This window comes from Helicoverpa zea, chromosome 28 (genome assembly GCF_022581195.2).
Source record: "Helicoverpa zea isolate HzStark_Cry1AcR chromosome 28, ilHelZeax1.1, whole genome shotgun sequence".
NCBI classification, from domain to species: domain Eukaryota; kingdom Metazoa; phylum Arthropoda; class Insecta; order Lepidoptera; family Noctuidae; genus Helicoverpa; species Helicoverpa zea.
The window spans coordinates 769,718-786,006 of record NC_061479.1 but is presented as its reverse complement, the minus strand read 5'-3'; the positions used below and the strand labels follow the sequence as shown (position 1 = coordinate 786,006).

The 16,289-nt window shown below is 35.0% G+C and overlaps 1 protein-coding gene across 1 annotated transcript in view; it reads right to left on the bottom strand.

The window, feature by feature from the left end:
• Positions 1-16,289, bottom strand: part of LOC124643865 (scavenger receptor class B member 1) — a 42,782-nt gene that overhangs the window by 8,777 nt on the left and 17,716 nt on the right. The window contains exons 4-6 of the mRNA XM_047182987.1: positions 15,624-15,765; positions 2,021-2,227; positions 42-268 (exon numbers count right to left, since the gene is read on the bottom strand). Of these exons, the coding sequence (XP_047038943.1) occupies positions 42-268; positions 2,021-2,227; positions 15,624-15,765 (576 nt within the window). The remainder of the gene's footprint in view (positions 1-41; positions 269-2,020; positions 2,228-15,623; positions 15,766-16,289) is intronic.

Here is a 16,289-nt window from a genome sequence, read left to right as displayed (position 1 = left end):
TCTCATCCAAATCCATTATAAATAAAGCTACTTTTCCTCACCTCAAAGGCAGCAATCTACACAGATCCTTGTCGTAGACCGCGAGGGTATCGTTCATGGAGATGTGCGGAGGGAAGATGGATCCGTCTGAGCCTGCGATGCTATTGCACTGGTCTGTCGTCCAGTGCTGCAGCTTGTCGCGCATGTTGTACCGGCTGATGATGCCGTAGTTCGACATGTCGTCGGATCCGGTGAACATTGTTACCACGTCGGGGCTGGTGCCGTTTTTCTGTGGACGAAGTTGATTATTGTTTAACACATTCACTGCGTTACGGCAAGTATTTGGCCGTATTTGACTCTCAGCCAGTGCGGTAGCTCGTTGTCCTTGTTTTGCGTACTGTGCGGGGGCGATTTATCTAAGTTCCCTTGCGCGTAGGAATGAGATAGTGATATTTTCAATATTGTTGCTTTTAATATAATAATATTGTACACTAACAATATACGGCAAAATAGTTGCCGTAACGCACAGTAAAATAATTATTTTCATTCAGTGCGGTACGGCGAATATCTTGCCGTACCCCCCCAACCCCGCACCACACTGCATGCGTCCGCGCGGCGGTTCAGTGTGCGCTAGTGCTGGCCGTAAGCAAGACGTAACAATATTTTTTGTGAAAAATATTACGCGGTTCTGCTACAATGAGACGTTCACATAAAAAACTGGATTTGAGTAGAGAGAGAGAGGGGAAATCATCATCTTGATGCCAAAGATGTCAAGTGTGAAAATAATTCAGTGGAATAACTACCTACTTACTAAGTTTCATACACGTCCTTTAATAGTTTTTAGTTTTTTTTAAATTTGTCTGTTGGCGTAGTGGTTGTGGGTTAGATTCCCACACAAATCAAACATTCTTTGTCTAGTTGTCTTGGTCTGGGTGTATTTTCTAACTATACTATGCATTATATGTATTTGGGACTAGGTGGCGCTATAGTGTGATTGTGGTAGAATATAAATACATATTTATACATATTATATAATTAGGTTACATAATTATGTTGATTTATACAATAATATAACACTGATAAATATGAATATTTTATCTACAATAAAAAATATTTTTAAACCATCGACTATCATTCCAGAAGTAAACCCCATCCCTAGCATTTTTTCACTTCTACGCTGTACGGCATATATATTGCCGCGAATGAAAGATTTTGAAAAATCTCTGTATCTTTCAAAGTATAACAGAGAACCCGGGGCGACTGCAGCTAGGTGTATACAAGGATATAGTCTATCGATTTGTTGATAAAAACCATTGATATAGGTGGTTTCCACGTCTGTATAGGCTTTGAAAGTCAGGTTCTGGTACGGCAAAATAGAAGCCGTAACGCATATCAGGAAATATAGATACGGGCAGCATTTGTCTCGTATCGCACTAGTAGAAAGTTTAGATTTAACGCTGCCGCAGTGAATGTGTTAAAGAAGTTGATAAATGTCAAAAGAAGTTGAATAAAATGTTATTTTTTTTAAATAGTTCTTGAACATAAAAGGGAAAGAACGAACTTGTTTTCTTTCATACATGTTTTGGCGCCTAGGGTGTTTTCTACCAAAAGAATATTCGATAAGTAGTTGTAGCATGTAGGCATTTAATATTAATATTGCATTGTTTCAAGATTCTTCAAATCTATCAGACAGGCATGTGTTGCTGGGGAATTTGGAAAAATGTTGTTGGCATATTTAAGGTCGAAAAACGGGCCCTTATTGGGGCAATCTTTTATGAATTTTGACGTTCAAAAGTAGTAGGTATTTTACAAATTAATTTTAACAATAACACATTCACTGTCCTTGTTATATATGTCTTTTTAATTAATTAATGCACCAACCATGTTATCTCTGCATCACCCTAAGGTTGACTGGAGAGAATGCCCATGGCATTAAGTCCGCCTTTGTAATTCACTTTGTGATTGCATAAAGTTAAATAAATAAATAAATTCACTCCAAATAACACTACAACTCATTTTAAAAAAATGAGTTACAACTCACCCCATAGAACAGTCCAAACTCCTCATAGGGCAGTTTCTGTTCTTTAGGCACCACATCCTTGGCCAGCTTCAGCAGTGGGTCCTCGTACCCCCACAGGAGCTGACCCACGGAGACTTCGACGAAAGGCTTGATCTTCAAGATATCCATGATGGAAGCCATGGCTAGGCGGAGGAAACGGGCAGCGTGCTTCGATTGGGAGGTGGCACTCTGAAATTAGAGAAAGGGATGGCTTAGAAATTATTTGAAAAGCTTTTTATAGACTAATTGGTTATTAATAACGGAATAGATATGTTAAAGGCTTCGAAATGTTACTATAAAATGGAATTGGTATGGATTAAGGTATCTTTTTGGAAATAAGGATAAATTAAAAGTAAAAGTAAAATACAAATAATTGTATGCAGCGCATTAACGTGAAATAAATGGTTATAGTCTTATGTGTCTGAATTTAGATGAAAAGAACATTTTTTTTTTACTAAGAAGGCTGAGAACGAAATATAACCTACCAAGTATGTAGGAATACTAAAAGAAAAATGAATTAATAAAAAGATCGTTAAGATATTTTCAAGACAATCTGGAATTTTAATCGAAGCTATCAAGATTATAATTTAAATACTTATACTTGATAGATTTTATGAAACGAATTTATGTTTAGCCTACTAGTCTATTAGTACCTCTAGAACAGGTAGATAAAAACTAGATTAGCCAAGTTTTTTTGGAGGTCATAAAGACCTTGAATAAAGCTATTAATAATCAGGATATCTAAAACCGCTTAGTAAATTCATCTCAAGCAACTTTACGTTTTTAATGTAAAAAAAATAAACTTGATTGCAAAAAAAAATGGCACCTTTCATTAATGTGTATAAAATCAGCTACTTAAATATATTTATTATTGTTTTTTTAATTATTAAAATTCGGCTTTTTCACATACAGAGAAGAGTACGCTAAACCACACTTCATATCAAGAATTAAAAAAAACAACAATTACTATATCATTAGTTTTTTTTTTAACACGGCTCTCTTCTCATACCGAAAAGAGGTAAGTTATATTCAGCACATAGTTAGTTAGTTACAGCCTATTTATCGTCCCACTGCTGGGCACAGGCCTCCTCTCACACGGAGAAGGATTCAGCACATATAAAAAAAAACAATTACTAAGTACATAATTAATTTAAACAATAATAAGCAAGTGACGTCCAGTTAAATAGCTAGTTAAGCAACAACCTTGCACTTTGAACTCAAATTAAGCCTAAGATGTTAACTTGAACCGAGTAGTTAAGGTCAACCGTAATGCGAAAACTTCCAGTTAAATTGAGGAAATAAATATTGTACTTATATGACCGTGATATTATTTAAAAATACCTGCCTTCTTAAATAGGTGACTGCTACTGGTCAAAAAGCATTTCAAAAATCTTTATACTTAATATAATAAACAGAAAAACAATTTTTTGATAGTTTGTACCCTAAAGGCTTCGAAACTCATCATCCTCCGAGCCATAATCCCAACTATGTTGGGGTCGGCTTCCAGTCTAACCGAATGCAGCAGAGTACCAGTGCTCCGAAACTACAGAACCGATTTGAAAATTCTTTCACTGTTGGAAAGCTACACTCTTCCCGAGTAACATAGGCTATATTTTATCCCGGTACGGACAGTAGTTTCCACGGGACGCGGGTGTAATAATAACAAATATATGGAAAACGAAGAAATTGCGTCCTTGTAATTGAAAACAGCCTTAAAAGGGCTTACATAAAGAAATACACATGACATTCAAGCAAAAATCACTCCTAACTTGGAACTTTAAGATTAAAAATTGCATAGCACTGTAACACTTACTAAAGTCGTTTTTGACAGGGAAATGTCAAAATCATTTGGTGAAAGAGGTGTAAATAGGCGTAAATTAAAAAGAAATTATCTAGCCTTCACATTATAGGATGAATTATATTAAAGACCATTGTCTCTGTCTTTGAACTTCATGCTTTTTGAAGAGCAAGGTTTAAATGGCATTTTATATACAAACCTATTAATTATTGTACTCCATCATTATTTATTTTTTTTAGCTTTCGCCAGCGAAAAGCACTAAGTATGTTACGGGAAAGTTTGTATGTATGGTTGTTTGTGCCTCTGTCACACAAAAACTACTTTGACGGTTATTGAAACTTGCTAGTAATATAGTTTATCTATTAGAATAACAGAGGCTACTATCACTGTATTAGATGGAAGCTTCTTCTTCTTGGCGAGTGGATGGCAATCAGATTCATATTTTAGTAGCCCAGTATTTCGATACGCACACAGCATTTTCAGTGGAAGCTAGTCTATACAAATATAATAAAGCAACAAAAAAATTGTTGGATTATGCCCTAAAGACTCCTAAACTACTGAAACGATTTGAAAAATTCTTTCACTGCCGAGGTAATAATTCCCACGGGACGCGGGTGAAATCACTGGTGGAAGCTAGTCCTCGATAAATGGACAATTTGGGTGAAAAAAGGTGTTCAACAAAGAAACTCTTAAGCTTTATAATATTAATATCGATATCCGGGCTGAAACTAGAGGCAGTTTGAAAAAAAAACAATTGACTTAAAAAAAATTGCCAATGGTTTTTATTATTCAGATATCGTTAAGGAACTCTAAAAATGTAAGGTGATCAGGTTCCAAGAATCTTCCTGTATGCAGAACCTTGAGTGTCGTGTGTAGAAATAACTATTAAACGAAGGTTGTTCTTATATAGCTGTGAAAACATTAATTGGTCATGTGATTTTAAAGTGCAAAATAGCTCAAAAAGGCTGCACTAAGTTGAATACTATTTAGGGAATAGCCGCTTGAAAACTTGAATGGAAATATTATAGAAGTGTTTTGTATGGGGGTAACAAAGTATCTATATTTCACATGATATAGGAAAACCGCAGGATATTTATTTATTTATGAGAGGTAGCTTCACAGCTGACAGTGAATCATCATACCAAACATTACGCCAATTATGAAGTAGGTACACAAATATAACAATTATAATAATTTGTCGAAAGAGAGAAACAGGCATTATGCACTATTATTATTTTTTGTCTGTGTGAATGTGTGTATCTGTATTCAAACTATTCAATTATTGATTTACCAATCTTATCTAAGATAATAATTGATTTTTCTGACATAAAACCGATTTCATGCCCTTCTACAGATTTTAATTAACCTACACACAAAATTACATTCAAATATGGTCAGTATTTTTTTCGCAAAATACATATCTACCAGAGAGTAACTTAGCAATAACTTCTATCATATAAAAAACTTATATAAGTAACTACATATACAAAAAGAAGTTCTAAACCATGACGTCACAAGATTACGTATGTACGTATGTGTCAACATATATAAAACGCGTTGTACATGCAAATTAGTTACAACGACTGCCCCGAGTAATTTGGCACGCAGTGTAATATGGTTATATCAATTTTTGATTTTAAACCATCCATCTCCCGAGCCTTTATCCCAACTATGTTGGAGCCGGCTTCCATTCTAACATGATGCAGCTGAGTACCAGTGTGCCACAAGGAGCGACTGACCTCCTCAAACCCGGGCAATCTAATACCCTATAGTAAGACTGGTGTCAGACTTACTGGCTTCTAACTACTCGCAACGACTGCCTAAGATGGTCAAATGACAGCCGGAACCGGGTAGTCAGAAGCCAGTAAGTGTAGCCAAGTGCAATGCCAAGTCTTACCAAGGGGTATTGGGTTGCCCGGGTAACTGGGTTGTTGATAATTCGTCAAGCAAGACTGTAGGCTTATTTTTACCCGAGTGCACGGAGTAGTTTTTACGATAAAAACTGTGAGAAGAATTTATGTAGTAATAGAGTTATGTATTACAAGTTATTATGACTATTACACAAGAACGACTTTTATGATAGGTAGGTAAATTTTATTTGTCATATTGTTCTATGCTTCAAATAGCGGAATATAACTAGAAATCACAAATCATATTTTTTTTGTTAATACAGACAGACATGTGTTGCTGGGGAGTTTGTTGCGCTACTTCTTCTTCCCAGCAAAAACACATAGGAAGTGGTGAAGGGTGGGTGTTTTGTGGGCTGTCCTTGTGCTGATTTTCAGCCTAATTTTGAAATAGGTTTACAAAAACAGTAAGATACATTTAAATATCAAACACATCAAAAAACCTAAAATAGTTTTGAACTAGCCGTTTCCCCCGCGTCCCGTGGGAACTACTGTCCGTACCGGGACCAAATGTAACATATATGTTAGGTTCTCGGGAAGAGTGTTGCTTCTCAACAGTGAAAGATTTTTCAAAACCGTTCAGTAATTTCTGAGCCTTTAGAGTACAAACAAACACAAAAACTCATCTATATTATATTAGTGTATATGCTTATATATTTATATTTTAACCACTACATATCAACTTCCTTTTTTTTCCTACAAAAAATAATTTAAACTGAAGATTACAAATAATACTGCCGAAACCGTTTCAAATCTATGATTAACCGCCATATTTGATTGTTAACGGTACAATTCGGTATGTAAATAATTTGACCGTTACGCGAAATATCGTAGGAGTAGGATTATTAGGTTAATGACCATGCCTTTTGAGAAATATCGGCTTTTAGTCACTAGTATGGAAGATCAGCTGTTTTGTGAGCGTTTTATATTATTGTCATTCATTAGTTTATTGATTTATTGAGCTATTTTTCCTTATTCTCTTCAATGGGTTAAGGAAAAAGGAATGTATAGTAAAACGATGTCCTTTGTTGCCCGTCACCCGTCTGATCGCATTAAATTAAAAACTGCTATACGGATTTTCATGATATTTCCATCAATAGATATATGTAGAAGAATTATTGACAAAGGTGTAAGTGTACGTATCATTATACTTGGACAAAGTCGGGACGTGACTTTAGCTGCCTTTAAAGTGTCATAAAGGTATAGACTTACTGATATTTTAAACGAAGTTTTTTTGTATTGTCATTTGTTTGTCTTTTACCCAAAAACTACAGGACAGATTTTGATGAAACTTGGCATTAATCTACCTTATACATATATCAGAACAACATATATATAGGCTACTTTTTACCTCTGCCCAGGAAGTAGTTCCCTCGGGAAACGGGTGAAACTGCGCTAAGCAGCTAGTATTCCATATGTATGAGTAGGTGAAACTTAATGATTCAAGTCTACGGTTGACCGACTTCTATAAATTGACACTTTTCCCTATAATACTACGGACGATACGCTTTTATCACAAGTAGGGTAAGTACTAATGGCTTAAGTAATTATACACACATACGTTTTCGTATTAAATTAAAAGAAATAAACGTAGGTAATGATTGGTAAGAATTTTGTAATGAGTATTGGCAAAGTACGTATATTTTAGCAGTTTGCATAAATTGAATGAAATATTTTACTTGTGAAAATCTAAAAAAATACATACAAAAGTGTTTAAAAGTATATTCTGATTTGAATATTGTAAAAGTATAAATGCCATGTGCAATAACTTTATTTCAGAATTTTGAAAACTTTTGAGTATGTCATCTACCTATATAAAAAAACATCAAATTATTACTTTACCATATATTAGTATTTATTTTGACTCATCTGTTTTAATGTTACTTATTTCTTTATTTAACTAAATTAAAGCAACTCTTTACATAAATGTAAAGCTACCTTACGGTCATAATTTCATAAACTACACTACTTTAATTCACCTACCAAAACTTGCCAATATCTATATTCAAAGTCAGCCTTACTGCAAAAACGTTGAAAGCAAGATAACTACAAATGATAACAATATTTAGAAAAGAACAATCACTTGTAAGAAACCTTGGTTAAACCGATACATACATAGTTAACTAGTAACAGTTAAAGTTAACTGTTATGTTCCATTACAATGATTGCATTCCGTTTGACTGCACAATGCATGTTACAGATAATCATATATATGGTTTATGCCGTTCTTGGTCAATTGCATAACTAGTTACTGGAGACAATGATGATGATGAAAATGAGGTTAAAAATCATCATTTGCCTAGGCTTTTCCCAACGATGTTGGGGTTGGCTTCCAGTCTAACAAGATGCAGCTTAGTACCACCGTGCCACTTGGAGCGACTGCCTATATGATCTCCTCAACCCAGTTATGCGGGCAACCCGATACCCCTCGCTAAGACTGTGGCTTCTGAATACCCGTAACGACTGCCAAAAATGTCCAAATGACAGCCGGGACCCACAAGAGAAGTAAGTTATATTCTGAATACGTAAGTACATAAATATTACATACATACTTACCTCTAGGTAACGCAAAATATTTTCGCAATAATTTACCTACATTTCATAAGAAGGTCGGAAAGAATAGGATAATTTTACTTCATAGTAAAACAATATGACATCTGTCATTCTGACGGCTTGTCATGCTACTATGACATAATCTATATTTCTATACTAATATAATAAAAAGGAAACATTGTTTTCTTTGTACCCTTAAGGCTCCGGAACTACTCAGCCGATTTGAAAAATTATTTCACTATTGGGAAGCTACACTCTTCCCGAGTAACATAGGCTATATTTTATCCCGGTACGGGAAGAAATTCCCACGGGACACGGGTAAAACCGCCGGAAAGAGTGAGTCTACTATAACTTCTATATTTAGCATTCATATACTTTGGACTTTAAACACAAAAAAACATTAACAACGTAATTTATTACTGTCACTTTGAAGTATTTTTCAAGCTTTATTCTGAAAATCTGAATAATTTTCATGATTTAAAATGATATTTTCATAATGTAATGGTAAATTAAAAATATCATATTCAGGTTTTTTTGGTGCATTTCTGATTTATCGAACATTTTGACTATTCATATTGTGAAGTTACTTACAAAATGTGTGCTAAGTATGAATGTAGATGGATGGAGAGGAAGAGGAAGACCTAAGAAAAGATGGATGGATTGCCTGAAAGATGACATAAATAGGAAAAGAGTGAGTGTCAGTATGACGAGTGACAGGGGAAAATGGAAGAGGATGACATATTGCGCCGACACCAAGTAAAATTAGTATCAGGGCAGGAAAAAGAAGATATTGTGAAGTTACTTAGACAATATCGTAGTTTTGTAAAGTTATTTGTCGACAACTATAAATGGAATTGGAAAAATCTTTTACTACTAAACATCCATACATATTGATCAGTCTTAGTCACCCTATAAAACGACTGAACCCTAACATATGCAGCGCACTTAAAATGACAAGCCACGTCCTACCCGATCACGAACTAATACAAACACACATACATAATGAAAATATGCAATTATACATACATATGTAGAATGTACACTTATGTATATATACATGACCGGACATTCAACCCATTTCAAGACATTTGTCAATGTAAAAAGCACCTTATTGTAAAGAAATAAAATTGATAATCACTTAGACAGATTTGTATAGACATTCATTTTTCTAAGGACATAGGAATATCAAGTTTAATACTTAGGAAATAAGGTTGAAATTCTATTGAAGAGGTAAAGTTAGTAATTCTAGGCGTGAATTGATTGAGCTCTCATATTGCCTATCTTGACTGTAGGTATTTCCTTACGGCCGATCCCTATATTCTAACTATCTGTCGTTTTGCTAACTAAAGATATAATTTTTATAGTAGCCTCATAGAAGCGTAGCTTGGGAATTATTGCCCGTACCGGGATAAAATATAGTCTATGTTACTCGGGAAGAGTGTAGCTTTCCAACTGTGAAAGAATTTTTCTTTTTTAGGGTTCCGTACCCAATGGGTAAAACGGGACCCTGTTGTTTTCGCTCCTCTGGCCGTCCGTCCGTCCGTCCGTCTGTCACCAGGCTGTATCTCATGAACCGTGATAGTTAGAGAGCTGAAATTTTCACAGATGATGTATTTTTGTTTCCACTATAACAACAGATACTGAAAACTAGAATACAATAAATATTTTGGGGGGTTCCCATGCAACAAACGTGACCATTTTCCGTTTTATAAATAATGATACGGGACCCTTCGTTGGCCGGTTTTATTACATATATTACAAGTGTAGACAAACAAGTCCAAAATCTAACAATACTTTTAATTACAAACTCAGCGTCTTACGTGTACAATAATGCCCTGCGCAGGGGCACCATAAGCGAACAAATGACTCGTTGTGTGGCCCACTTTCACTCCTACCCGGCCTTACCGACAACTTCGTAATAGCTAGCCAGGTAGTTAATTTATTTACGTACAAGAAATATTATTATTGAGAAGCTAGACGATCATCTGGTTAGAATTTTCTCAGGTAAGTAAGAATTTTGGGATCGGCTTCCAGTCGAATCTAAATTATTTATTCAAACTTGGCTGCAAAACGCCAATTTTTGAACATCAAAAATTTTCAAAAGACAGCCCTCAAAACGCCTACTCTTCACAACTACCTATATATTGTTGCTGGGAAGAAGAAGTAGCGCAACAAACTCCTCAGCAATCATATGTAGTAATGCAGCTTCGTACTACAGACAACCCGATGCTCTTTCTTTGGTGGAGTATAAACAAATGACTCCCGCTGTGGGTGCAGCGTGAGGGAGGGTCAGACTCTTACTGACTATAACCCATCATGGTCCTTCTTAAGCCCTTTATGTACCAGCGCCGCGGTAACTCGCGCGAACAATCCCACAGCAACCTGATTTGAACTTTGTCGAAGACTTAGGGTCTTCTGCAGATCTCCATATGTCTGAATCGATCTCGCAAAGAATTGCCACCGTAGTCATCATCCACCAAGCTGTTTCCCAACTATGTTGGGGTCGGCTTCCAGTCTAACCGGATGCAGCTGAGTACTAGTGCTTCACAAGGAGCTACTGTCCATCTGACCTCCTCAACAAAGTTACCCGGGCCTCCATCAATCAATGGTGTCAAAAACACACTAACACTTGATCCAACTTCTAACAAGGTCACAACAATTCTAGTACATCAAACAGAAACCTAAAATCGTACTTGAAGCCAAACAGTTTGAAATCGTTCATTGATGCGACTCGAGTCACGCCACGCTCTGATTGGCCCCGACAGAATCTGATCGTAAATCGTGCGCTTGAGCATTTTTGTGCTAACTCGACAATTAGAGCTAGTAGCGTTGGGTGGTATTTGCTTTCAGGTGGGACGTATGTAGCTTAGAATGCTATGGAGTATGATATCTTGACTGATTTAAGTCAAAACTGTCTTCTAAAATAATATTGTAAGATGATTTTTTTGTTTGTTTCTGCCCCTAAAGGAGTCGGTGCTGAAGCAGAAACGACTGTCAGATTCTTCATATTACATATGTAGGTACTTCGCTCATAAATAAAACCTCCTTGGATGCACAAGAGGGGTATAAAACGGCCAAAAAATTACGGTTGCTTTAATGGAGCTCCTAAATATTTATGTTATTCTAACTATCAGTATTTTGAGACCAGTATTTTACTTTATCTTCTGCAAAAATTTAAACTGTCTAACCATCACGGTTCATGAGTTATAGCCTGGTGACATAAAGAAAGACAAATTTTGATAATAAGACTTCAGTTTTTCGCTCCAGGTACGAAACATCATCATCATCTCCCGAGTCTTTTCCCAACTATGTTGGGGTCGGCTTCCAGTCTAACTGGATGCAGTTGAGCACCAGTGTGCCACAAAGAGCGACTGCCTATCTAATCTCCTCAACGGTTACCCAAGCAACCCAGGTTGTCAGACTTACTGGCTTCTGACTACCCGTAACGACTGTCAAAGATGTTAAAAACCACACCTATTATATCTGCTTACCTCGTGAATCGTAAGAGGTGTGAAATCATAGCAAATTGATATATAGAGCGTGACATTCTCTATGTTCCGTCTACTTCGTATAAAATAACTATTACGTCGACACGTTTTTGTAACGCCATCTCGGAAACTGGGTGACGGGTACAAACAATGCTTTAGCGAATCTATGGACGCTAAAAAAAGAGATATTATCTAATATAGTTTTGTATGTTTTTATTTTTGTTCTATTTCATTAGGTTATTATTTTTTAGAAGGGCCTAAGTAGTTATAAGTATTATTCCTACTGAGTTAATGTTATAAAAAAAAGTTTGTATGTATGGATGGATGTTTGTTGCTCTTCTAGATATATTTCATTGTTTGGTAATGATAGCAGAATAACATAAGGGCTTACTATGTATCCGTCTATATACGGGTTCCTTCGGGGGCGATTAAAACTGAGGGTGGAAACTAGTTATTTATAATAAAGTTGAATTGATCGTCCGACTTTTAAGTTAGAACTACTGACCCAATTTAAATGATATTTTAGGATATTCTTTATCCGGCTTTAAGACTCGGGGAACTAGTTAAGTTATATTTAAGTTAAGTTAAAACCTTAACTCCCAAGTAACTGCCTCACACAGCAAGGCCTGTTCGCACAAGTTTCGTAACAGTTGATTAGGTCAGAGAGTTAAGCAACGTGCCGCGGCTAAGAATTAGAATGGTGGCATGTCTTTGCTTGTAATTACTGTGATGTGGTAGGTTTTTGTGAATGAATGTTGTTATGTAGATTGTAAAAATTCTATAGTTTTGAATGATCTTGAATAAACTTTGTTCCATTTAGGATTTAAAAAAATATTCATTCACATAGATATTTACTCATTTAAAAGATTTTAAAATAAAGATTTAAAAACTATCCTATTTAAATCCAATTAAAAAGGGCTTAAAAGATGCATATATTATGTACAATTGTACATATATTTTCTTTTCTTTAATCTACTATATAAAAATAAGTCCGGTTTTCCTCCCTGACGCTATAACTCCAGAACGCACGAACCGATTTCCACGGTTTTGCATTCGTTGGAAAGGTCTCGGGCTCCGTGAGGTTTATAGTAAAGAAAATTCAGGAAAAACAAAAAAAAATATCACCAAACAATATGTTACGTAAAACGAAGCCATCTGGTGGCGGAACGGAGTTCGCCGGGTTTGCTAGTATACATTATAACAGTACCTACAATTTTAGCACTTCATCCTCGTCCCGTAGAAATAACTTCTCAAACGAGGATAATTAGATGCCTATGTATAGATTCCCTCATTAATGGGCTATCCACTACTGAAAGAAATTTTCGAATAGTTCCTGAGATTAGCGCATTCAAGCAAAAACCAAGAGTCTTCATTTGGCTTTATAATATTAGTACAGATTAAGCTCACATTACTAAATCTAAGATTTTTTAAGGTGACTCATTTTTATTGGCTTCAAGTGTAATCTAACTGACCCGAAACATCTTCAAATTATTAAAATTTCCACTTTAACTATTACAGTTAAACTAACCATTACTCAAGCAGTAAATTACAAAACATTAGTTTAAAATGCACGTTTAACTTTGCTGACTTTGCAAAAATTAAAGTAAGTACCTAAGTAATTATTTTTAATATTTCTTAATTGTAGGCAAATTAAAATATTGTAACCATACTAATATTACGCTACACAACAAAATGCGTGAGATATGAAATGGTTATGTTGTCAGTCTTTCTCAGTAAACGTCTAAACCGATTTAGATGAAATTTGGCATGGAGATAGCTGGAATCTTTGGAAAGGTAAAGGTATAGTTTTGATACCAATATATGTGGTCATTTCATAAATACTACATTTTAAATACAACTGAGTACTTGTATTTTACATAGAGAGAACGACTGCCCATTACCTGTTCAACCCAACTTTTAAAGATCTCAGTATTTTTGTTTGTTTAGTTAAAATAGTAAATTAAATACGCAAAGAGTGGAAAGAATTGCCCCTATTGAAAAAAAAAAAAAAAGTTAAGTAAATTTCTGTTGAATAAAACTTACTACAGCATAAGTGAATTCTTCAATGAAAAAGATTTCATTATATAGTTATAAAATATACTTTATAGTTCTTATTAGATCTAGATTTAATTTGTACATAAGTAGCTATTATTAAAATTTGCATGCCTTCATGGCAAAATATGGCTGAAACATTAAAATGTAGGTACCTATGTCACCTATATTGTACCTACCCATAGTTGCAAATAAACGTTTCTTTTTATTTAACGTACAGTATATGTTTTGACCTTAACTTAAAGTTAATTATGTAGTAAATAGTCACCATCATGCGATACTTAACTAAAGTGACAAGTTTTTTGTTTCAAAAGACCCCAAGATATTATTTACTTTGTATGGAAAATTTTTATATTACAATGATCATCATCTCCCGAGCCTTTTCCCAACCATGTTGGTGTCGGCTTCCAGTCTAACCGGATGCAGCTGAGTACCAGTGTGCCATAAGGAGCGACTGCCTATCATGATCTCCTCAACACAGCTACCCGGGCAACCCGATACCCCTTGGTGAGACTGGTTTTGTTTGGTAAACAACAAAATATTTATAATTTTTAGGGTACCGTACCCAAAGGGTAAAATGGGACACTATTGTTTTCTCTCCTCTATCCGTCCGCCCCCGTCCGTCTGTCACCAGGCTGTATCTCATGAACCGTGATAGTTAGAGAGCTGAAATTTTCACAGATGATGAATTTTTGTTGCCGCTATAACAACAAATACTGAAAACTAGAATAAAATAAATATTTGTGGGGCTCCCATACAACAGACGTGATTGTTTTGCTAATTATCTGAATTTGCGATTCCGACACGCACTTGGCCAGTTTTTATCGTACCCAGAACCTTCTCAAAGAAGAAAATTAAACTTCACAACAATAATAATATGTACCTACCAATAATTAAAAATAAACAGTTACTCTTTTATCCGACATTTCCTGTAGTTGAAACCTGTCGGCCTCAAAATACATACATTTCGGAAAATGCCAACGATTTTTAAATACGAATACATCACTGGCTTTTGTTTTTTTAACCTAAAATGGATTGAGGAAGAAGGAAAGTATTGTCTTTCCTTAAATACGAAAGGTTCGTGAATTAATTTAATGGTATTTCAATGGAAATGTTAAGAGAATCGCTTATGATAGTTATGTAGAGAGTATTATACGAATTCATTGAGGTACATAAGTGTTCTGTAGATACTGTAGTACCTACCTACTGTCGGTTTTCAATCTTCTAAATCTAATTGATGAAAATCTTCATAAAGTTCAAAATTATGTCAATACTACAAATACAACTAAGTATAGGTACGATTAAGCTTTTCATATTTATACAAGAGTAATTTAATATGAGATTTTTGTATTTCCGTGATCTTCATTAACGCTACAATTAAACTTCCTTTTATATTTTTAAGTATGAAGGTTTTGTAGAAATTGGTTCCTATATTTTCGGAAATGCTGTACATTTCTTTCATTCATCTTGATACTTACAAACTACAAAGTTCTTTTTCTTTTTTTTATCTTTATAATAAGGTTTTGGCTAAATTGCTTATGTAAAGGTTTTCAAGCTTTCGCGATTTCTACAAATATTTATAAACACGATTCTATGTATCAAGGTGCGATACCTTTTTTTTCTTCTCAAAATCCCGATCATTTATAAATATACATATATTGCTCATGTATTTCACAAACTTCCTATAATTTCCGCTCTATCTCATAACAGACATAACACAAAATATATTTTCACCCCATCTTATAACCAACATAACACAAAAGCTACAAAAGGTACAAGGTACTCACCAACATGGGTATATTAGGTACAACGACGGCATCGTCGTCCAATCCCTTGCTCAACTCAGGCTGGAAGGTATAAGTCCTCTTGTAATGGAACGAGAGAGTCCCATTCTCGTTGTCTGTTATGTTCACCTTCTCCCATTCTTCACTGTGGAGAAGAATAACAATATGAATGGATAATATGAACATCATAGTGAGTGTGAAGTGTCTTAAAATATAGATATTAAAAGATGTATTTGTTTTTTTTTTATGGGAATGCATCAAATGACGGCTCCCGCTGTGGGTTAGCAGCGTGAGGGAGTGTCAGACTCTTACTGACTAAAACCCATCATGTTCCTTCTTAAGCCGTGAAATTGCTACCATTCGCGAACACATGACAGTTGTGGATCCCAACAAATGTGCACTCAATTTTTGTTCGCGAACAAATGTTCGCAAAAAGTATTGGTGGAATTTCGCCCTAAAAGTGTTTCTTACTACTTTCAAGATAATTCGTTCTTATGTTAGCTGCAATCGGCATGAATATCAAAAATTATATTATCAACATACTGTTTAAAATATGTTTAGATATATATATACCATGCTAAAATACGCCTTATACAAATACACAAATAATAGGTCATCTTCTACTCAGACAGCTAAAAACTGGTACTTATTTTAATTAGTACTATCGTA